We start from the raw sequence: 23,151 nt of genomic DNA on the forward strand, positions 1-23,151 counted from the left end.
CTTCCTTTTTCTACAAGCTCGTTCTTGGTCTTCGGACCAGTCTTAAAGGGACATGTCGCCATATTTAGCTGCTTAATGCCTCCATGGTTTGTTTGGCAGCAGTGTGTGAGCGTGCAGCGGTGTACAGTCAGCATCACTCCTCCTCCTCCTCCTGCTGCTGATACTTCCATCCAGTCAGACGTTGAAATTCATGATGCCATGTGATAGTACCAGAGATGGAACTATTTTTGCAGCATTGCACATCACTCTGCACACATTTTTCCTGTGACATATCCGAGATGTCAGAGTGAATCACCTCTGCTCCTCGGCTAGAATTTGAAATGAATTTCCCGGATTGCCGGCGGAGCTCGGCGCGTGCCTCGCGCTCTGCGCTGATGGAGACGCCGGTGTCGCTGCTGGCGGGTCTGCACACACACATGAGCCGGATGAATCCCTGAGTCTGCATTCAGGCCGTTTCAGGAAGGCAGCTGTAATGTCTTATCGATTTTAAAAAATGAGAGAGAGACTAAAAATCGGGTGGATGAGATGCATCGACTGCATGTGTGTTATTTCCCCCGAGCGGCCTGTTTGTGTGTCTGCAGGGGAAGCGCAGGACTTTCTTCATGTTTGTGTGCTCTCCACGTTGCCGGCTCTTCCAAGTCATGCTGCTTTTATTGATCCGGCACCCATGTGGAGGCGGAGAGAGAGATTTGATGGCGCTTTTTTTGTGACCAGCCATTTGCCAGCGTGGTGACATTTAATAATGAGACGTTTCAGCGGCAGCAGCTGATGGAGCGGGGTCTCCTGGCTGAGGTTCATATTCAGAGCAGCGGGAGCGCGCGCTGCGCCTCCCTCTGCATTTAACTCTTAGCTCTTCCTCATGGTGCTGGCGTGTTTACACACACATGCGTCAGCGTTTAAACGTCTGCAACTTGCTGCCTGCTGCGTTGAAGCAGGCATCACAGTAATCCATAAAGGGAACAAATGTCACTTCTTCCATCTTCTCTCCTTTTTTATCCCTCTCTGTGCCTCCTTTCGTCGTTGTACCCTTCTTCCTTTTTCCTTCCCTCCTTTCATCTCTCCCTCCCTCGCTTCTTTCCTTCTGTCTCCTCCTCCTCCTCCTCCTTGTTTTCTTTCCTCCCACCACTCTCTCTCTCTGACTTGCTCTTAATCCCACGGCGCTGTCTTTTTTGATGTGTGTGCTGCCTGCCACTGATTCAGCACAGATGAGTAGAGACCTAAAGTTAGCAGGCTCGCAGCCTTGTGCCTGTTTGCTTCTGGTTCTTTGGGCGCCTCATTGTTTGTGTTGCGGGGGAGGAGAGGGATGCTAATTAACGTGAAAATTGTTTGCTCTTCTTCACTCCGGCTCCACTCTGCGACTTAATCTGGCTCTCTCTCTCTCTCTCTCTCTGGTTGTGGGTTCTCTCTCTCTCTCTCTCTCTCTCTCTCTCTCTCTCTTCCTCTCTCTCTCTCTCTCTGGTTGTTGGGTTCCTCTCTCTTCTCTCTCTCTCTCTCTGGTTGTGGGTTCTCTCTCTCTCTTCTTCTCTCTATCTCCTGGTTGTGGTTCGGTTTCTCTCTCCTCTGGGTTCTCTCTCTCTCCTTGTGGGATCTCTCTCTTCTCTCTCTCTCTTCTTTGTGGGTTCTCTCTCTCCTCTCTTTCTCCTCTCTGGTTGTGGGTTCTCTCTCTCTCCCTCTCTCTCATCTCTGTTTGTGGGTTCCCTCTCTTCTCTTATCTCTCTCCTCTCTTCTCTTGGTCTAGTTGGTGTTCTTCTCTCTCTATCTCTCTATCTCGCTTTACTCTCTCTGTGATGACTTGGTTGGGGTTCCTTCTCTATCTCTATCTCTCTCTGGTTGTGGGTTCTCTCTCTCTCTCTCTCTCTCTCTGGTTGTGGGTTCTTTCTCTCTCTCTCTCTCTCTCTCTCTGGTTGTGGGTTCTCTCTCTCTCTCTCTCTCTCTCTCTCTCTTGTTGTGGGTTCTTTCTCTCTCTCTCTCTCTCTCTCTTCTCTGGTTGTGGGTTCTTATTATCTCTTGTCTCTCTTCTCTGGTTAGGTTCTTTCTCTCTCTCCTACTCTCTCTGGTTGTGGATTCTCTCTCTCTCTCTCTCTCTCTCTCTCTCTGGTTGTGGGTTCTTTCTCTCTCTCTCTCTCTCTCTGGTTGTGGATTCTCTCTCTCTCTCTCTCTCTCTCTCTCTGGTTGTGGGTTCTTTCTCTCTCTCTCTCTCTCTCTGGTTGTGGGTTCTTTCTCTCTCTCTCTCGGGCGCCACGTTGTTTCCCCGTGGGGACAGATGAAGGTGCTGCCATCCTGTTATCTGTGGTGCCAGCACCGATACCCCCACAAGCGCTCTCCAGCCACACAGCAGATGTGTTTAGCAGCAAACAGATGCATCCACACACTCACGTCCGTCTGTCCGGCAGCTCCTCACCTCTCCTCAGGCTGGAGATGTTGAATCATGTTTTGATTTTTGTTTTTTTTTTCCTCCACATTTTCTCCAAGCAAAGTTTCAATGAAAACTTTTTCATGAATGTTTATTAAATTGAATGTTGTCTCTAGTTGTGCAAATTGAATGTTTTCTTGCAGGCCTGGAAAAGCCCTGGAGAATGTCAACTTTCCAAAACATTTTTTTTTTATTTTTTAAAAATGCAATGAAAATGTATTCTTGGAGCATTTTCTCTCTCTCTCTCTCTCTCTCTCTCTCTCTCTCTCTCTCTCGCTGTCATATTTTTTAATTTTAAACTTGGCTGCTGTTAAAGCAAGCACCCTTTGAAGTAATAGTGACCTGAATGACAAATTTCTTGGCTGTGGAAGTCCAAAGTGTTGGATGGAGGAAGCCAAAAAGACGTATCACAAAATGCAACATTTGCACAGCGCACAGTGGGACGTGTTTGTCATGGAAATGTTACTTTATACATCATCTTCAAAGTGGAGAAAAAAAAGTTTGTTTATGTTTTCTTGAATAGTGGATGTTGTTTATGAAGCAAATGTTGAGCAGCAAAGGTGCGCATGAAGGTTTCATCTCTGCGTGTCTTGGAGAGCTGATGGTGCTGGAATGTATAATTAACACAAGTACACCAGAGCACTTTAATGTCTTATTCAGCCCAGTGCAGAGTCAAGCAGCAGAGTGGGCGGAAGCAGAGTGTTAGAATCATGTTAAAGAACCAGAGTGAGGAACAGAGATGAAACTGTCGAGACAACATTCGCTCTTTCTAACCGTCGAGCAGCATGGAGTGAAGCTAAGCTCTCCATCGGAGGTCATATCAGTCTCCACTTCCTGTCTAACATCAGGCACGGTCTTCTTCGCCGATTCCTCCAAAGACCTGCTGTACTTTACGCCCTTTTTTGAGCCACGCTGAACTTTACTGCTTGAGCATATTTTGTCCGCCTCTCTGCTCGGGCACCTCATCCACCGCCCGTCTACTCCAAAGTCTCTGAATTGTTGCCACATGACGGCTGCTCACAGGAACGTGATTCACGGCTTCCTCGTCGTGCTGAGGAACACAGAATTTTTCTATTTTTATTGGATGTTTTTATCCAGTATTACAGGTTTTTTAATGATGGAATTTTTAAATGCAGAATAATTAGATTTTAAATATATATCATAATTTTAGCTTCATTTTGATTGTGAGTAGTTCACAGACTGTGGGAAAGTAAGCTTGCTGCTTTTAGTCTGATCCTGTAATACACAGCCTGTTTTTGGCTGTTATAAACAACCAGTCTGCAAGAAAATGCAGCGTTCAGGTGGTAATTATGGAGAGATATGAAGAATGTATACACAGCCATGTTATGTTGACCTACAGTAATTAATTTGACTGTTCAATGCCCCTTAAACTGATAAGGGAAAAACTTAAAAAGGAGCTAATCAGTTTAAATTATACTGTAATTAACCAATATCTGCTCACTGCTCCTCACTTTTTAAATATAATCTTGTGTTTTTTGTCTGCTGATGGAGACGTCAAAACAACACCGATGATAAACTCTTGTTGACTCTCTCTCCAGCGCGCTGTTTACTTCTTAAAAACTTGACTTAACCTTCTAACAGTCAGTGCAGCACCGAGGCCCGATGTCCCAGAAAATCCTCCCTCCACAGGGAGCGGGGCCGACACATCTGTGCTGCTTGATGGCTTATATTAATATAACTTGGTGGGCCCTTCCATCCAGCACAAGCACTTGCATACATTATTTTTAGTTAACTGCACCCCCCCCCCCCAATGGAAAGTGAACCCTGCTGCTAGAGAAAGTCAATCCAGCTGGCTATTCAGGTTCAATCCAGAGTGGGATTGAGCCACATATGAGCCAATCCGGATAGATCCACCCGGATATATATGGATCTAGTTGTTCCGACTCAGAAAAAAGCTATCCGGATATATCCAGATACGGCCCGAATCCCGCTCTAGCTGGATTGATTTCCCACCTACTAATACCCCGTTCACACTGGGGAAAAAAAATCTGGCTAAAGCGGGATTCGGGCCTATCCAGATGTTTTTGTGTGAACACCTTGAATCCGGCTGTATCCAGTTTGATTTCAATCCGGCTAGATCCACCTCTCGTGGGATTGGCTCAAATGTGGCTCAGGTGTGAACACAAATGTGGCGAGCGAATCTGGCTAGCGACATGCTACTTCCGGTTAGCGATGTGCTACTTCCGGCTTACAGGGCACGTTGGGCATGCGCACACGCGGTCCTACCGCATCTTGAACGGACTCTGTATATTACGAGGCGCCACCTAGTGGTTTGGAGGACCGCAAACACGCTGGATGAAGCCGGATTGAGTGCAGACACAAGTGTGTGCTAGCCAGATTTGAAAATAGGTCTGAACGCATCCAGCTTAAAGGCTGTCTGGGCTCAATCCTACTCTAGCTGGAATGACTTTCTCCAGTGTGAACGGGGCCTAAATGTGTATACATCCACAGATGAAAGTAGTCCCTCACACATGTGTTCTGTACTCAGAGCCGGGCTGCAGTTCCTGCCTTTCCAAACCACTGACAGTATAATTGTGCAGCAGTGATGACAGACCCACACTGGCACCACACAACCTCTGTCACCCTTTAAAAAAATAACAAAAAAAAGCCATGCTCAGTGAGATTAATTATTACAACCTGAAAAGCATTTTAAAAAATCGCATTCCTCCTCACTTTGCAGCGTGTTATCACGGTCGTGCATTTAAAACGATTATGATGAACAGAGGGGAGGTATAATTTAGTCGGGGGGGTGGAGGCATTAAAAGACAGGGTAGCAGCAGGCTGCCCACTGTGGGCCAAGTCTGCGCTGATGAGTGGGTGTGAAGATGAGGCTGTTTGCTCTTTATCTGAAGCTTTGTAGCCCTCTCTCCATCTCCCCCTCTCTCTTTTTGTGTGTTTGCTTTCCAGTTGTCTAAGTACTGTCATTGAAATAATCACCCAGAGTACCAGCACCATCAGCATGCAGCCGCTGAATGTAGGCAGCAGCAGCACTCAGTGACCTTGTTCTCGGCCATTTGCCTCGTTAATGCGAGAGAGGTGATTAGTGTGGTCACTCCCAGGTCTGAGTTTGAGTCGGCTTCCCGGCCGTGTTTGTCACGCAGGCTCCTGTTGTTGGCTAACCCTCCACCCTCCTCCACGGGCAGCCAGGTCTCTACTCTCTAATGGCAGCAGTCAAACCTCCACGCTTCACCGTCAGGATCTTTTCTCTTTTGCTTTTCTTGTCGTCAGCTGTGGCTTTGATTTCATGCCTGGAGGGGGTTTTTTAATTATCACTTTGACGGCATATGCCATCAGTTTTATTTTTCTGACTTTTTTTTCATCCTTTGGCTGGGTATGCGACTTATACTCAGGTGTGACTTATATATGAAAATATATAATTTCACGTTTGTTATTTTCACACTGAACGCCGATAGAGGGCGCTCTAGGCTTGTATAACTCCGGAGTTGTTCAGTACGACAACAGAGGAAGAAGAATTCAGTGGATTTAGTGATTTGGAGTGAGATGGAGTGGGTTTGATAAACTCATTTAGTTATGTTCTTTATTCTGTAGTTATCTGGATAACTGGTAATATGTCACATAAAGGACAACTATTGAGTTCGTTTTTATGCTTCATGTAGCTGAATAGCCATTAATTTGTCACGTTAGCATAATGCTAATGCTGTAATGTACAGTATGCTATTAGCATACCATACACCTTATGTGCGGCTTATACTCCGGTGCGACTTATAGTCCGAAAAATACGGTAACCTCATCACAGTCGAGGCTGACTACACAAAGGCACCTGTTGCACGATGGTGTTCCATCTGATAGTTGTGTAGGAGTGGCCAGATCAATGAAAACTGCACCATATTTGGGTAAAATAGTGACTTTATGAGTTTAGAAACTTTCTATCTTAAGCCTGAAAGTCATGAACTGATTGGAAAGCGATCACAGAGGCCATGCTCAGCTGAATAGGGACCATGCAGTGGATTTTGTGGACCAGCTTATGCTAGTTGGCGGGAGCTTAGTGAAGCCGATGTGTCCTTGTTGCTGTTGAAGAAGTTAGAACATACATCGCCTGCTTAGCTTCTATGTTGTATGCATTTTTGTGCATCCAACATGTTTCCTGTAGTGTGCTCACAGTTTAGGTAAGATGTATCGTTTCATTCACACACCATGAAACTGCAGTCTTTGCCTTTAGCTCCACATCCATGCGTAGACGTGTTCAGCTTTATTTGTTTGTTTTTTTGGCACTCAGCCTCGATGGGGACATGAAGACATAAAGGCTGTCCTCTCTCAGCTGTGGATACACAATAGTCCGCCCACACACACACACACACACATTTGAGCCACTGAGAACCACCTAATGGCCACTCTTCATCTTTTTGGGAGCCGGAAGAGGCCTCCGACAGCACATAAATAATTCTGTTGTTGTGATCATCATCTCACTTTTCAGCCTCTCAGACAAATCTGCAGATTTGGACACACACACACACACACTCAGAAGCACTCTGTATTCATGCATCTGAGGCAGCTGGCCACTCAGTGGTGCTGTGTGCCCTTTGAGGTGTATGATTGTCCTTCATGAACACACACACACATTGGTTGGGGACTCTGTCTTCTGATATCTCTGCTTCATCTTTAAAGCTGCAGCCTGCATGGCTGCACACGATGGAGGTCAGCTCGATACGATCAATTCCAAATGTCAGTTCAAACTACAACCTGTTAACTAACGACAAATCATTCCCAATTATGTCCCAGTGGCTTCATTTGTTCTCAGCGGCTTCATTATGGAGCAAAAAAATAATAATTAAAAAAAAAAAAAAACGCTTTTCTGCCTTCAAATTCAGGAAGCGATCAATCACAGCAGTGGGCTGAAAAGAAAGTGACATTGACCCCGACTGTGAGAGGCGGCGTGGAGCACGTGGCCTCGCTGTTCTCTCTAACACACTGCTGTGTTTGTACACAAATGTCGGTGTGGATGAGTGTCAGCGGCAGCCGTGACAGGCAGGCTGATGGATGATTGACAGCAGGACAGTGTGTGTGTGTGTGTGTGTGGAAGGCTCTGCAGCTCAAAAACAAACCGCAGCACAGACTATGTGTGATTCAATCTGAATCATTTGATTTTATTTCACCTTAAAGCACCAACACGCATGATGAAGATGCTTTTAAGGGTTAAAAAAAAACAGCCTTTGTTGTCTTTTTTCCCACCAAGACAAAATGCTACTTTTACTGATCTAAGCTGGTTTGAGATGCACCAATCTGATATCAATATCACCCGAAGCTGGATATTGGACTGGAAGGCTAGAAATAATCCATGGGGCAGATCTATTCACTTCAGTTCTATGTTTACAACATGTAGCACAGGCTCACTGGGGAATGGAGCCTATCTGAGGGGTGAGAGGCGGGGTCCGCCGTGGACAGGTCGGCACCCCATCACAGGGCTTTTGATTGATTCCCAATTCACCCATTTTGAGGCTCTGCCAAGATGGCGAAGGCCGAACCTACACCTACGCCTGACCTACAAACCCGCTCCTCAAAAACATCCTTCATCCATGACAGTCTGTTCCTTCAGTCAGTCGGTCTTTCCTTCTCAGGCTCTGGTTTGAATGGGAAATGTAAAAAAAAAAAAAATGCGTGTTTGCGTAACGTTTCAGAAACCCAGCTGCTTCCCAGAGTAACAGCTGCACGCGCTCAGTGTCGCGTTTGCCCTCAGCTTGCTCCTCGTGGTGCAAACTGACAGCAGACTCACTCTCTCACCCCCTCGAGACACCTGACAAAGTGAGCGAGCCAGAGAGATACTCAACACACATTCAAACCCTGCCTGTCTGTCCTGAGGGGCCTCCGCAGGCGCTCAGCGGGCGCTGCTGCCGGTGTCGTGCCAGAATCCCCGCTCGCCTCTCTCCTCCCCTCTGAGCCTTTCAGTCCTCTGTTGTCTTTCTCTCTGTGCCTCCTCTTGCTCTCTCCATCTTCATCTGAACATGTGCTGCTTCTCTGTTTACCTCACTGCTCCTCCACTCCTTCACATTTCTAAACTCTTCATCTCCCTCCTCAGACCTTTCTCTCGGCCTCGTTTTGTGTGCTCCTCTTCACTTTGCTCCATCCTCTGTATTCTCTCGCCCCTCTCCTTTGCATTCTTGAACATGCTCTTTGTATCTGACCTCATTGTCAGGTCATCAGCGAGGAGCCAGAGAGAGATACAAGAGGAAGATAGAGACGGTGCAAAAAGCGCCTTGCGGCTAAGCCTTCCTCCTGATAGGTCTGTGAGGTGCTGAGAGGGCCGATTAATAATAAATGAGCCAGATCACTTGGTTTGACTGGGAGCGTCCACTCTCCTCCTCCTCTTTCTCCTCACCTGTAATGAGTTGGGAGGACAGTGGCAGGAACGTGAACAGGGCTGTAACGCAGTCACGGGGAGTCCCGAGGGGAGAAAAATACCTCTTTCAATCTGATCTGCCTCGTGTCCACCGCCTTCCTCCGTGCTCTGTATGCACGGTTTATGAAACACTGTCGTGTTCTTCCAGCTAAACGTGCATGGAGATAGTTCTGCTGTAGACATTCACCCTCTGAGGTGAACTGTTGATCGCCCAGTTATTTATCTATAACATGTAAAAACATGGCATTGAGGAGGGCAACAGATTTTCAGCCAGATGTCAGCGTGAACATGAAACTCACCCCCAGCTCCCGTTGTAAGAGCAGTGAGTAAACAAACAATACAAAGCTGCACAGATTATTCCAACATCTGTATTCCACCACATGTTCAGCCTTTATTCTTCTATTTCAGGTAGGTTAGACTTCCTCTGAAGGGTCCCGGCACCCGTAGTGCTGCAGGCTTTAGTGGCGATAAGTGCAGGGCAGGATAGGACCTCTGAGCCGCCGCCGCTACCGCCGCTTAGTGTGTGGTTCAGGAGACGAAACACATCAGCTGCAATGAAAATGAAATGCTGTGTGGCTGCAGAGCGGGTTTCATTTCCCACCCCGGAGTGAAAGCCAGCGGCAGCCAGACTGCGGGATTAGTATTCAGCTGGCCGTGGACAACAAGAAGCAGTGTGCTGGTGTTTGCCCTGTGGCTGTTGTCCTGCTGTCAGGTTAGCCAATGACACGTCAGAGCTCACCTTCTCTGGCCTCGGCAGCTCATGGCTGTAATACACTTCCTCTGGCGGTGTTTCAGCACTCTACTCGCTGACGTAGTCGGCGTCCATCATTTCTTACCTCAGCCTGCCTCACTGTGGGCGTTTCACAGCCGTCAGACCTCTTTCTTTCTTCTTATATGCTGACTCTATCCTTCCTCTTTTTTCCTTTCCCACAATTGAGATGCATCTGTTTGCAGTCAGTGGTGGGAGTTGCTGCCCTGCAGGCTACACAGATCTACATGAATCTATATGGAACAATCAGATGTTTCAACACAATCATCTGATGTTTGGGAAATGAGGACAACGAGGTTTAGAGATGTTAAAAGATTCATTTGTGTTGAATATTTGGCATGCAATGAATAAACAATAGGAGATATTCACATTTTAGTCACATTACATAAATGCTAAGCAGATTGTGTGCTGAGATCTTACAGCTGCTATCAACACAGACCTAATCAGTGTCTGTACCAGGCTGTAAACATGTTTAATTCTGCTGTTAGGTTGGACTTTTTAACATGGAGCTCTGCCCCCAGAGGCTGCAGAGGGAACTGCACAGCCTTTATTTCTTAGTCCCTGTGGTCGCTGCTTTAAAGAGAGGGACAGTTTTTAAACCCGCTTGGACACTGTGACTCATTTTTATTTTTTTTTTAAATCACATTCTTTCCCATTTTGTCACATTAACACCACCTCTTAGATTTCACGAGTGTGTGTGTGTGTGTGTGTGTGTTTCATTTATTGGCAGACAAGGAGGTGGAGTGTGATCATCTCAGGTGCTTCTAAGTGAGGCAGATGCTCATTTCTATTCCCTGTGAAAGTCAGAGCTGTAGGTGTGATGGAGCGTTTGGGAGGAGGTGATAGCTGAAGCCTGACGAACTTGGCTAGTTCCCCTGCGGGAGGGTGGAGGGTGGAGGGTGGAGGGTGGTGGGGGGGAAGCTGAGATCAAATGAAGCGCGCTGCTCTGTCTGTTCCTATCTGCATCCTCTTCCCTTCGTGTTTGTCTCTCTTTCCGTCTTCTATTTGTCTCTCTTTCTGTCCATTACTGTCCACTTTCCACCTCTTTGTCTTTCCTGTTCTCCTCCCCCTTCCCCACAGAGGGGGGGGGGCTTTGATGCCAGGCTGATATCTATTCACGCAAGTCATTCATCAGCGCAGCGTCGCTCTTAAAGCAGCGAGAGCAGGAAGCTAGATCAATAAGATGGCTGAACGGATGGATGTCTTAAGAGTCCTCTCCAGCCTGGAGAGATAAGGGAATTTTTTGAATGGATGGTACTTTAAAGAGTCACACAGGGTGGGCGTGGGGACGGCGGGTGGGGGTGATGAATAAAGATCTGAACACATCACAGCCAGTAGTAAAATAGGCAAAGACATTTAGATTGAAGAAGGGTGGTGAAAGTTTGGAGGAAACGGCCGCCACGTCTGAAGAAGTTATAGCTCTAATTTAATCAATACAAACCCCCGAATCTGAATTTATTTATTTATTATTCATGTGATCTTAAACAATCAACTTAAAATAATACGTTTATGAAATTCAAAGCCTTGGTCAGGGTGAATGTGATCAAACAAAGGTGTGTCCACAGCCGTCCTTTTCATTGTATACTGTATGTAAGCTGCTCCTCATTTACATAAAGTTCAAGGTCTCTGCTGCTTTATGTAAATCACCTGCGTCCAGTGACTCAGCCTCTGGAAACAAGCCCACAAATTTAAAAACGGAAGCTGTCAATTAAAAAATGGAGCTCCCTTACAGCCTCCTACTGGCACAGGGGTGTAATGTCTCAGACATTACAAAGGCTTTGCCTTTTAGTGTGTGTTTGCCACTATTTACCTAAACGTCAAGCAGTTTCATGACATTAACCCGGTGTAGAGATAAGGTGGGGAATGAAACCCGTTATAAACGGTGTTGAGGAGTCAGGCAGAGCGCACTCTGCTGGACAAACTGTGCTAACACAGTTTTTACTGTGGAACGCCCAGGTTGGGTCCCTGTTGGTGGACTCCATGGTCTATGGAGAGAGATAACTTAGGTTCTTGTTTGGTCATTCTTTGGGTTTTCTTCAGGTCCTCTGGCTTCTTCTCTGACTTTGTTTCGGGGGAGACGCCAGATTGAGATGGTGTGGACTTGTGCAGAGGAGGGATAGTGGTTATTTTGGTAGAAGGATGTTGGAAATGGAGCTGCCAGGCAAGAGGTCAAGAGGAGATATATGAATGTTCTAGCAGAGGGCATGAAGTTAGTCGATGTGAAGATAGAGCCGAGGAGATAGTTAGGAGGAAATAGATGATTCACTGAAAGCAGAAGTAGAATGTTAGGTTAAGTGGGGTTATTAAAATGAACCCATTGACAGCTGGCGTGGGCTCCAGCTAGGTCATGGACACAATTGTTCTCCGTACCACCACCTATGTGGCAGCTGCAGCAGAGGAGAGTTCATCGGTTCCTTCAGAGCTAACAAAATCAGGATGGTCTGTTCGACATCTCTTATGTGACATCATATGTTTATTCCAGGGTGAAACTCAATCGAGATCTCAAACGTGATGGCAACGAGTTTAAAAATGTTGTTATCACAAAGTTTGTCCAGCAGAGTGGGCTCCAACTGCAACACTTTTTGTAACGTTCTGCAGTTTCAATAGTTTTCAGGCTGAAAAAATAGGAAATAACTGTCACTTTTTTCCTTTATTATGTGCTGCAGAACACAGACCAGATACACCAGTGCAGATAGAAATATATCTGTGACAGGCCGATCTGCCTTCCTGATCGGGCTTTAGGCGTTTACCTCTTAGCCTGAATGGTGTAGCTTCCAGAGAGCCGGAGGCTGATGGGGCTTATTATAACCTGAAACATGACTTTTTAGTTAAAGGTGACGAACCCTGTCATGCAGCCTGTCAGCAGCGTCTGATAAAAAAAACTGCTTCTAGCCATGCGTACATCAAAAATATGTTGTGTTATCGTACTTCTAACCCATCCAGACTGCATCGAGTGTATGTTTTCCTTAAATATATTTACATGAACATAAAGCCATCCAGATGACAGCCTGCGTACGTCAGCTTTCTCTTTACAGTGCATGTTTTTCCCGGAGGAATCTGTGATGTTTGGATCAGTCTCGTTGTCGGCACTTTGCCATAGCTCTGTTGATACTTGGCTCATCGGCAGCAGTTGCCAACGCTGATGTGAGCGAGTGAAACACAGGAAGTGTGGGCCAGCAGAGCTGCAGCGGGGCTGACAAAGAGCCGCGACAGTCTGGGACTGAAGTTCAGGTTTCTGGAGAAGCTGCTGTCTCTGATGATTTTGCAGCACACACACAGTCTAAGTGCATGTCTGAGAACAAGCCGAGGATAACACACACTCGCACTCACAGTGAAAGTACATGTCTCCAAGACGTGTCAGCCTTACCTTCATCACCTCGAGGTGTTTTTCTGTTGAGTGCAAGGAACACTTTTTATTCTTTGTATATTTTATTTGTGCAAATGTGGGAAACACTGTGAGAAAAAGCAGGAAGAAGGTGCAGAATCGTGAAGTAAACTCCGAAATCAAGTGTGTTTTTTCTGTAACTCCGCCTCTCTCTGACACACACACCTGATATCCTGCCAAGCAGTGACATCATCCTCAGTGTAGGGTATTTTTAGGTCTGGTTTTAGCTTCAGAGCTCATTAAATAATCATTCAAATCAGGCCAGAACACACATGAATGTGCATGTGTTTATGAATTCATATGTGTCTTAGGAGGAAATGATGAGCTCTGTGTTTGACTCGTCTTCCTGTCTGTCCTCAGCTGCTTCCTGTCCCTGCTCCTGGTGGCCGCCGTGGTTTGGAAGATCAAACAGAGCTGCTGGGCGTCACGGCGTCGAGAGGTAAGTGTGAGCCTCGTGCATGCAGCAAGTATCGATTTCATGGCTGCATAAACGCGCGTTTCTGGTTGCGTGTTTCTTGTTGTTGCTGTTTGTGGTCAACTTTTGTATTTTTAACTAAACTGTAAGTTCTAATCACAGTCAGAGCTAAACGACGGGCCTTACAGTATAATTGTTGGTGCAGTCCAGCTCGCAGCCTTGGGGTTAACCCTACTATAATTCCCAGTCAATCTCTGCAGTTTGAAAGATTAGCTTAATGAGTTTTCTCTCACAGATATAAAGCCTCTGCCATCAGATGACTGAGCAATAGAGGTCTAGAAGCCAACTAGATAGCTTATTAGCCTGCTCACAGATAGAGGCTCGCTGGCCTGATGGACAAAAAAACAAAACAAATTGCATCGTGTAGCTCTGCTACTTTAGCAAAGGCAGTTTATCTCAGCAACACACAGAAAATAAGTCAGAGTGGAGCTTCATGTTTGTGCTGCTATATGTAGTGGTGTCCTTTCTGTGCTGAATCTGTGCGGCTGAACCTTCAACCACACAGAGACTGACAGTCAGATGTTGGTGGCATGGTGGTGGAGGCACTGTTGCCTCACTAGAAGAAGGTTCCTGGTTGGATTCTGGCTCAGGCCCTTTCTGTGTGCACGTTCTCCTGCATGCGTTTTCACCTCCCACATTCTAAAGACATGCTTGTTTGGTTAGTTTGTGACTAAAGTGTGTGTGTATAGCTGGGCTCCAGCCCGCCATGGTCCTGTGCTCCTGGAAGAAGCGGGTTCAGAGGGCAGGTGGATGTTGGTCATCAGCACCTTCTGGGTGTTTGACCTTTGACCTCTTATTAGATCAGGGAGCCATTATAGCAGCAAAGGTCCATGTTAGGAGGTTGGAGAGGTGGACGGTGGCTTCATCCCTGCTGTGACCTTTCACCCAGGAAGCAGATGTCCCTCCTGGTGCTGTTGCCTTATTTTAGTCACGCTTCTGTTTCCTTCTCACTGCTCATGGCTGGAGTTAGCCTTTGATACGCGCCCTCTATGGCCTCATAAACTGAGGCCGCAGTCTCGGGTTTGATTCCAGCCTGTGGGGCAGGTCATGTGCACGTTACTGCCCCCTTATGGTGTGGCATGCTAATTACCCACAACAAAATTCTTCAGAATCCCCCGATGATAGTTCAGCTTTATTGATAGTTTATCATGCAGCTTGTACAGCAAAGGCTCACTCTTGATCTTATTTACAACATTTATTCTTTTTTTTCCCACTTAAAACACATTTTCCTGACAGGCAGCTACAAAGAGTCTAATAGGTGCTTTTATCTCACGCAGGCCTAATTGCTGTGAGGTGTGTTTTTTTTCTGAACTACACACAGATTTCCTTAACTTGCACACATACAGCAGCACAAAGAGCTGACCAGGACTCACACGTCTTCGCACAGTGTTTTTTTTTTTTTTATAATATGCGCCTTCTAAATTCAACATGTGAGAAATGTCCAGACTGATAAACTGTAGGTGTCAGATATGAAATCGAAAATGGCGGCTGTCCATAGAGTCATAAATAAAGTGAATATTAAACTGTCCCCAGATGTCCCAAAGTTCATGAACATCAGCGATAACCACAGGGCTTCAGAATTTCATTTTAGAAGACGTCATTTCATTTTAAGCTGTCAGCCGTCGCTGGAGTGAAGTGACCGTGATTAATTGTTGCTACGGAACAGCTTGTGGTACTGAGTCAACCCAGAAGTTGATCATTTTCTAGAAGAGGATGCCGAGCAGTCTTTCAAACTGTGGGAAGACAAAAACTTAATGAATCAAGCATCTAGATTTCAGTTAGCTCGTGGCTAAACTGAACTGATGTAATAGCTATGAAAAGTCACTGAGAGCACTGTTTGCATATTGAATCCTCCCTGCCTGTGTTCATGGTGTGTGTTTCCGGGAGGGTCCGGGCTGCCGTTTGTGTGTGTGTTGCTGTTTGTGTGTGTCTGAGGGCACAGAAACTAATGTTGAGCTAATGTGAACTTTTAGGATTGTGCTTTCCACTCTCGCCGCGCCAGCTGAAGTACCTTTTGGCTGCTGACCTCGCCCCAAAAGTGCCGTCATCAGCCTCACCTCTGGACACCTCTTAACACCCCTCACCCCTCTCCTCCGCTCCATGCCTTTCACCCACTCTCCATCACAAAACCACTGTTGTCCAGTTGGACCTTCTACAGGCTGACCTTTACACAGAGTTTCCACTGGACCTTTTGTTAGAGTGGAGTGTGGCTGCAGGAGAGTGGGGCCAAAATTAAAATCTGCAGCACCTGCAAAGGCTTCAGTGGGGGTTTGATAAAATACATTTCATGGAATGACTACATTCATAGTGGTACTTGTACAATCAGATCATCACAGAGTGCTTTTTGCAGGCTCCGGTGTCTTCTTGTACTTTTTCAGTTTCCACATTGTTAAGCAGAAATTGCACGTTTCATCTGGAAAGAGACCGTCTGAGAGCAGTGTGTTATAAATACCAAGAGGCCATGCACAGGTGTGGTGTACCCATCTGCATGTAATATAAAACCCCCTTAAAGATACAGGATGCCATTTCTTCCAGACTGCATCCTTCAAAGGACACATTATGCCCGACTGCGGCACAGCAGCATGACAATGGCCTTCCTAATTTACAAGTTCCTGATTGAGAAGAGGATGCCGCTGAATGCTCCACAAACAGATCTCTAAGACCCCATTCAGGAGGCCGTAATCTGTCCATCTGGAGCGGGATGTCAGGCCGTATCCTGGGTTCATGGCGGACAGCATCCGGGTCGCGCACAAAAGCTGTGTGTAAACATCCGTTAAGCTATGAGAGCTTTGCCAGGAGATTATTTTCCACATGGCTACAAAGGAATCCATTTTGGAGCGAGGAAAATAAACGAAAGAACGAACAAAATAAAGGAAACCACAAACGCATGCACCCTGTCCTACTGAGGTCTGAACGGGGTCTGGATTTTGACTCCTGGTTTGGAGGACAGCGAAGACGCCGTGTGCGCAATAGCTTGATTTGAAAATAGGTCTGAACGCATCGGGCCTGAAAGTGGATTCGACCCCACTCTAGCTTGATTGACTTTGCCAGTAGAAACGCAAACAGGAAGTCTTAAAGAAGCGACCTTTGAAGGACACACCTCTGTAGGTCCCATCCTTTGAAGGATGCAGCCTCTGTTTGTTCTTATCCTGAAGCAGAATGGCATCATGGGAGTCCTCACTACTGGATCTGATCTGAGGTCAGACACACACACACTCTGATGTTTGGAAGTTATGAGCAGCTAGAGGGAGGAATCAGATATGATGGTGCTGATGGAGGTTGTAGTGCAGACGTGATGCTATCAGTAATTTTCACAAAGTGCTGGGAGAGGGTGTGCTGACTCCAAAGGGAGTTAACCAGTTGTTAATTATAGTAATTTCTGCCAATCACAACGGCAGATTCAGCTGTGACATCACAGCCCTTGTGGTTCCATTTTTGAAAACGACACAATTTATATATTCAGAATCACAGATGTCGAGTTGATTTAGGAGTGTGACTGCTGAAGAAACAGTCTGCAGTCATTTCAGCATCCCGTGTTCGCCTCCCTTCACTCCCACACTGGCAGAAAAAATGGCTTCCTGCATGCATAGAAATGATGTTTGAAGGCTTTTCAGTCTGTTTAGCTCCTGTTTTTTACTGCACCAAACTTTGTGTGTGTGTGTGTAGCATATAGACCTGCCCACATGCATGCACGTGCGACATGTAAACACAACGTGACACATAATTTAGGAAAACAGGAAGCTAATCATGTTTTTCCGTGAGGTCGACGCTCTTCGTTACAGCCATTTGCTTCCTTGACATCAGGACTGCTGTGTTCTTTTCAGCGCTGTCCCTCCAGGCTCCGTTCCCACATCCATCCTCCATTCCTCCCCGTTACTCGCTGCTTGCATCACTTGTACAGTGACACACATTTGCATCTAATTATGCCCACGTTCACCTCACTTAGGCCCCCGGTGCAGTGGGAAAAAACGGTGGCCATTTCAGCTAATGTGGTCATTGCCAGGTGACAGGAATGCTAAGGCTCCTGTTTTCTTTTTTTACCTCTGGCTGCTTTTCATCCCATGGCACTCATTGTGCAGGATTTTGTACATTTCTCTGGATCCCAGTGATAGCATAAGCCTGCAAATACAGATGTTATTTTTTTAAGACAGGCATAGATGCACAGTTTAAATTCAACATTGTAGAAGTCGTCACAACCCGCTGATTTGTTGATATGCAGGATAAAAATGTCTTTTCCTGCTTTTCTTTTATGCTTTCTGTAACCATAAAGGTTCCTGTAAAGCAGCTGTAGTCCTTTAGTTGAAATTGTTTGTCAGGGAGCTGTCAGGATAAACGTCCCGTCCTCTTATCGCTGATTATTGGCTGTCAGATGCGTGAGCAGATTCTTTTCACATTCATTCATGTCTGAGAGGACACAACAGCCTCCTGTTAGGGTCTCTGCTTCAGATCAAGAGGACTTGTTCGGAGCAGTTGTGATTTATGTTGCCACTAACCGTCCACACAAGCGGAAAGTAGATGAAACCACATGAAGAGGCTGTGCAGTCATTAAGTTCAGTTTCCAAAAAAGTGGTTTGGTGGAGGTGGAGGGGGCTCAAGAAGGTCTTTGGGAGATGGCTGCTAGCAGCTAGAAGCTGACAACTCCTGAAGCAGCCATGTTTTATGTCCACAGCTCCTCTAATAAACACACGTGTCCTCTGAAGTGTAAGACAACTTAACAAAAACAGTCCTTTTTCCCAGAATGGGAGGTCTGACTGAAAATTTCATGTCTGCAGTGCATGTATGAAAGAAGCTGTAACACCTGCTGAGACGGCTGGAGGTGTGGAGCCCACCTGTTGGGTTCTGGACAGATTTTGGTGCATGTGTTTCCTTGTGTGTGCGTGTATGTGTGTGTGTTTCTTTCCAGTATTAATCAAAGCCATTCTTTGAGACCTGATGGTTCCTTTGAAGGAAGCTGGAGCTGCCAGATGGCGTTAGACAGACCCAACAGCAGCCAGCAGCCATTCGGTGCCCGACAAGGCGCCGGCCTTTTAGTCAAAAATGAGCCCCGCCGCAGCTCAACAGTTGATTACTTGTGCGGGAACATTTTAGTGTCGTAGGTCTTTGGAGGCTGGATGTGGAACATTTCTTTTATAGGAGTCTGTATTAAAGGCTGCTGGAATCAGACGTTGGTTTTCTGTTGCAGCACCTCAGACAGGTTTCAGGCACCGCTCACGGAGGCCCTGAACAGACACACATGATAAAAGCAGATTCTTTTTGAATAGAGATGAGCAGGCTGGCTAATTAAAGCGAAAGCTTCAAGTGAAGGGGGGGGTAATATATCATGATGCAAAATACTGTAATAATGGCAGCACTTTAACATTCACTTTCTTCGCCTTAGGACAGAATGTCTCACTTCGCTCGATTGTGCGAGAGATTTTCGGGCCAGAACGGGAGATTTTCCACGACCTGGCCATGTAAGAGTTGAGTCATACGTATTGATTCATTTGCGGTGCAGTGTGAAGTCAGACTTTGATGTTCATTGTCAGTTTTCCCAGCGTTCCCCCCCTTTTTTTTCTCCTGTCTTCACACTCTTATATTCCCATGATGGAAGGATCCTGACTAGCGCCACAAAAATATCCGCTTGGTGACAGACTGTGAACGTATCTGACATCCATCGGCGCGCTAATGCACATATATATCCTGCATAAGTTGACATATATTAGACATGTATTGCACCCTGAGGTGTTGACAGAATGTGATAATGTCCCTGATCATCACCGTCGTGTCCCCACATGATTAACGGCTGTAGATTCTTTATGTTACGCAAGAGGCAGAGCGACCAAGAGGAGGGCGGGCGCATAAACGTCTCCAGATACCCTCACATATTTATTACCCCATTAAGTCGCCCACCTCGTCTCCTTCCTCTCACCACCGCCACTACCTTCCCCCAGATATAAATATAAATGTCAACCAAGCTGTCATAAAATGAATGAAAAGATGCTCAATGGGCTGTGATGTGTAAACTTTCTCTTGGTTCTCATCTAATGTATATAGCCGAGGAAGTGTAGAGGAAGAGCTCACTTTAAAAAATAACAGTCTTCTCTTTCCTCTCCTGTCGGGAGAGAACGGCCACCGCCTCCCTTTGAAGATTCCGTGAGGGAAAGTCTGCATACAAGTTTCCAAAGAACAGGAGCAGATCAGAGGAACGATCTGAAACAGGCTGCGGTGAAATCGCAGCGCGCTCTGACGTAAGACTCGCCTTATTCAAGTGCTTTAACCTGTCAATCCGTCTTGATGCACAGCCTCGTATGTGCACAAGCTTCCTGGATCCTCACGTTTCTGTCTCGTTGCTTTCAGAGATATTTGGACCGTGGAGGACTTTTCTCTCCTACACAAACTCACCATTTAACAGTGCATTCGGCTGTTTTTCACCTCCTCTCTAGCTGCCATGGTGCCAAATCCTGCCCCAAACAACACATTAGATATTGACATGAAGCTACATAGATTATCATTTCAGATACAAAAGTGGGTACTGACTCTGTCTTTTAGGCCCTGTTCACACTGGAGAAAGTCAATCCAGCTAGAGTAGGATTGTATCTGGATACGGCTGCGTCCTTGTGTCGGTGCCCTCAGACGCTGCAAACTGCTGACCCATGTTTTCCAGACTGTGACTTCCTGTCCCTCTCTCCCACCAAACATTCCCACCTCTGCTAATAGAGAAAGCTGCGTGACCCCGTCTGCAGCTTTCAGTACATTAACATGCATATCTGTTGGCACAAAGATGGTATCTGGTCAAAATACATCAGCGGAATAAAGTTTGCGTCTCCGTAAACATTGTCGGAAACTCTGAGCGGGCACAGTCGCCCACTGTCGCCTCTCTTCTATCGACTCCAGCGTCGTTACAGCAGATGGTTTGATGCAAAAGTGCAGCAGAGTGGGAGAGATTGGCACAGGTATCTTCTGAATACACAGAGACCGGCAATAACAATGAAGATATCACGTAGGCTCCACATCAGATTAGTTTCCAAAATCATCTGTAATGATGAGAAGGATCCTTCTCCAGCATGGCTGCTTCAGACCCCCATACACAGCAGTCCCAGAAGCAGCTGGCTGGAAGTGAATGTGGTTCACACATGAGCAGGGAAGAAAGGAAAAAAACAATCTTTCCACCTTTACCTTGAAGCTGTTACCCCCCCCTTACAAAGCCCTTCTCCATGATGCTCCGTAATACATAATCATTTTCGAACCATGGGAATGAGCTGCAGCTCCGAGTCTCTTCACTTCTGCTTGGCAGGAGTGTTTACAACAGCGTCCAGGGAGTTGATATCTGGATGCATCCCTGATGGTGCTTTCATTACACAGACTCATCGTCACACACCACATGCTTACGTCAATGGTAGCCATGATAAACACAACCTGAGGAAGCTGCGTTTATACTGAAGAACTGAACTCAATCAAAGCCTGCCGTGTGCCAGAAACTTGATGAATTTCTGCCATGTGCATGCTTATCACAAGTCAGTCAGTCATGGCTTGCTAGAAGCAGAAAGGAATGGAAAATATTTCCTTTTTTACAAAATCTTTTTAATGCAAAGCATTTGTTTTTAGCTATTTCTTTATTGGGAAGTATTTTTTGTTAAAATCTGCATGGACAAATGATGCATTTAAGGACCATCGGAAAGCTGACAATTCTATTCCTTCCTTTTGTGAATTTAAAGATTGGTGGACATGTAAAATAGTTTTTTAATTTATTTAAAGTACTACTTTATACAAGCTTAGTTGGCATGTTTTCAGCTTGTTCGTTGTAAACACAGGTCCGTCTCTGCGGTGCACACATCTTTAAATAAACACTTCCAAGTTTTAACAAGACACTTTTGTTGTGCTTGCTTTCTGGCAGTCTTACTTGGCTTCAGCAAGGCTGCAGTTTGATCCAACTAAACATTATTAGCTTAGGACTAACACAGCCCGGGGACATCCAGTAATTTTTTAATAATCAGCTCAGTTTTTATCATCAGCCCAGACACATGACTAAAAATAGAACAATTATGCAAAGTGAGTCATTTAAAATGGACCAAAACTTTACACACATTTACTACAAAGATCTGCTTATGCATCCCTAATGACTTTGCCCAAGGGATTTTTTTTTTTTTTTTTTTTAGCAGATGGGAAGAGGTCAGCTGTGCACGGGGAGACTGACACACTGTAATCTGACTGTTGCTAGTGCAGGTTTGGGTTCTGGATCCACCAGCTCATTTCTTTATAGTCATTGTGTTTGAGCGTTCAGTGGTTCCAAATCCAGCCACTTAGACCCCGTTCACACTGAAGAAATCAATCGTGATACTTGCGGTTCACGGGTCGCGTACAAAAGCCGTATGTAAACAACCTTTGAACTACGACTTTGCCCCAAGTTCATTTTCCACAGGGCTACAAAGGAATAAACTGCTTTTTGATCCAACGGTCTGAACGTACTGAATTCAACCCTACTCTAGCTGGATTGACTTTCTCCAGTGTGAACGGGGCCTTATTTGCAGTGTTAACCTGCCCAGTTCAGCTGTTTTGCTGGTGTGCAGTGAGGTGTGAAAAAGCAAAGGAAGAAGTCTGAAACCTGCTTATTTAATCACGGCTCTGTGACTGTGGCGTTCGTGTGGTTGGGTCGCCTTGTACGTTCAGGAAACATGGAAGCTGAGAATGTGTAATCTTATTTGAACACAGAGGTGGATCAGTGTTACCTATGTGTACCCTTGAAAATGGATTCAGCCATGCCTGCACTCAGTAAGAGTAATGGTGCCCTTGAAGGCAGACTGTTGAGGCCACGGCCGCTGTTATGTTATGGCCTGCCGGTGGTGCGGAATGTGCCGGGACCTCGCTGCAGAAAATCTTTGCTTCTCCTACACATCATTAGCCACTTTGACTGTCTATTGTGTGTTAAAATGTATGACTTGTTGGATGAAAGAGTGTCGTGTTGTTCTCTGGGGAGAGTGTGAAGCCCCTGAAGTGTGCAGGAAATGAGTTTACCTCCAATTTCATGACAGATTTCTGTCCATGCATAGAAAAGAGGAAATTAACAGTTCTCCTTTTTTTAACAGAGTGAGAGCTCATTCAGCTGCAGTGTTGACAGACTAGTTGTTTGTCGCTGTGTTGTTTGTGTTGCCTTGTTTGTCTCTGCTGTCAGGGATGTCCGGTCATCTCTCCTCCTACCGCTCCAGCTGTGGCGGAGCATCCTCAGACGGCTTCATAAACGAAGCACTTTCTTACCTCGTCTCACCCTCCGCACAAAAAAAAAAAAAAAAAGGAGGCGGAGAGCACTCCTCGCTGCCTTGGCGCTCTCCCTCCCTGCTGGAGGTGGGAGATGGATTGCTGAAGGTGACCCCAGCTGGCATCCTGTCCGCTCAGCCCGCCCGCCCGCCTGCCCTCCTGCCACCATTCCTCACGCTTACTCTGTTCCTCCACCTCGCACGCTGCCAGTCCTCCAGGCGGCAAACTTCAGAGCGGCAGCTTCTTGGTCGACGCCCGCCCCCCCCACCGCGTCCACCCTCCCTGAAGCCCCCAATGTTTCACGATGGGCTGGTGACAGTATGCTCACTTAAATGGGTCAAAGCTGTGCTACTAAAAATATGCTAATTATAGTCAATTAGCAGTGAATATAATAACTTATTTTATTTGCTCATAACTCTGCAGTAGCATTAGCTGTATAAAGTGTATAAACTATCCCTTGAAAGCAGCGCTAATGAAATTCTGCAGCTTTTAGACGATGAAG

At 46.1% G+C, this 23,151-nt stretch overlaps 1 protein-coding gene across 2 annotated transcripts in view; it reads left to right on the forward strand.

The window, feature by feature from the left end:
* atrn (attractin) overlaps nt 1–23,151 on the forward strand; it is a 91,046-nt gene that overhangs the window by 44,914 nt on the left and 22,981 nt on the right. For both annotated transcript variants that reach the window (XM_028394918.1, XM_028394917.1), the window contains exon 26: nt 13,304–13,382. In XM_028394918.1, the coding sequence (XP_028250719.1) occupies nt 13,304–13,382 (79 nt within the window). The remainder of the gene's footprint in view (nt 1–13,303; nt 13,383–23,151) is intronic.

Source organism: Parambassis ranga, chromosome 22 (assembly GCF_900634625.1).
Source record: "Parambassis ranga chromosome 22, fParRan2.1, whole genome shotgun sequence".
NCBI classification, from domain to species: Eukaryota; Metazoa; Chordata; class Actinopteri; family Ambassidae; genus Parambassis; species Parambassis ranga.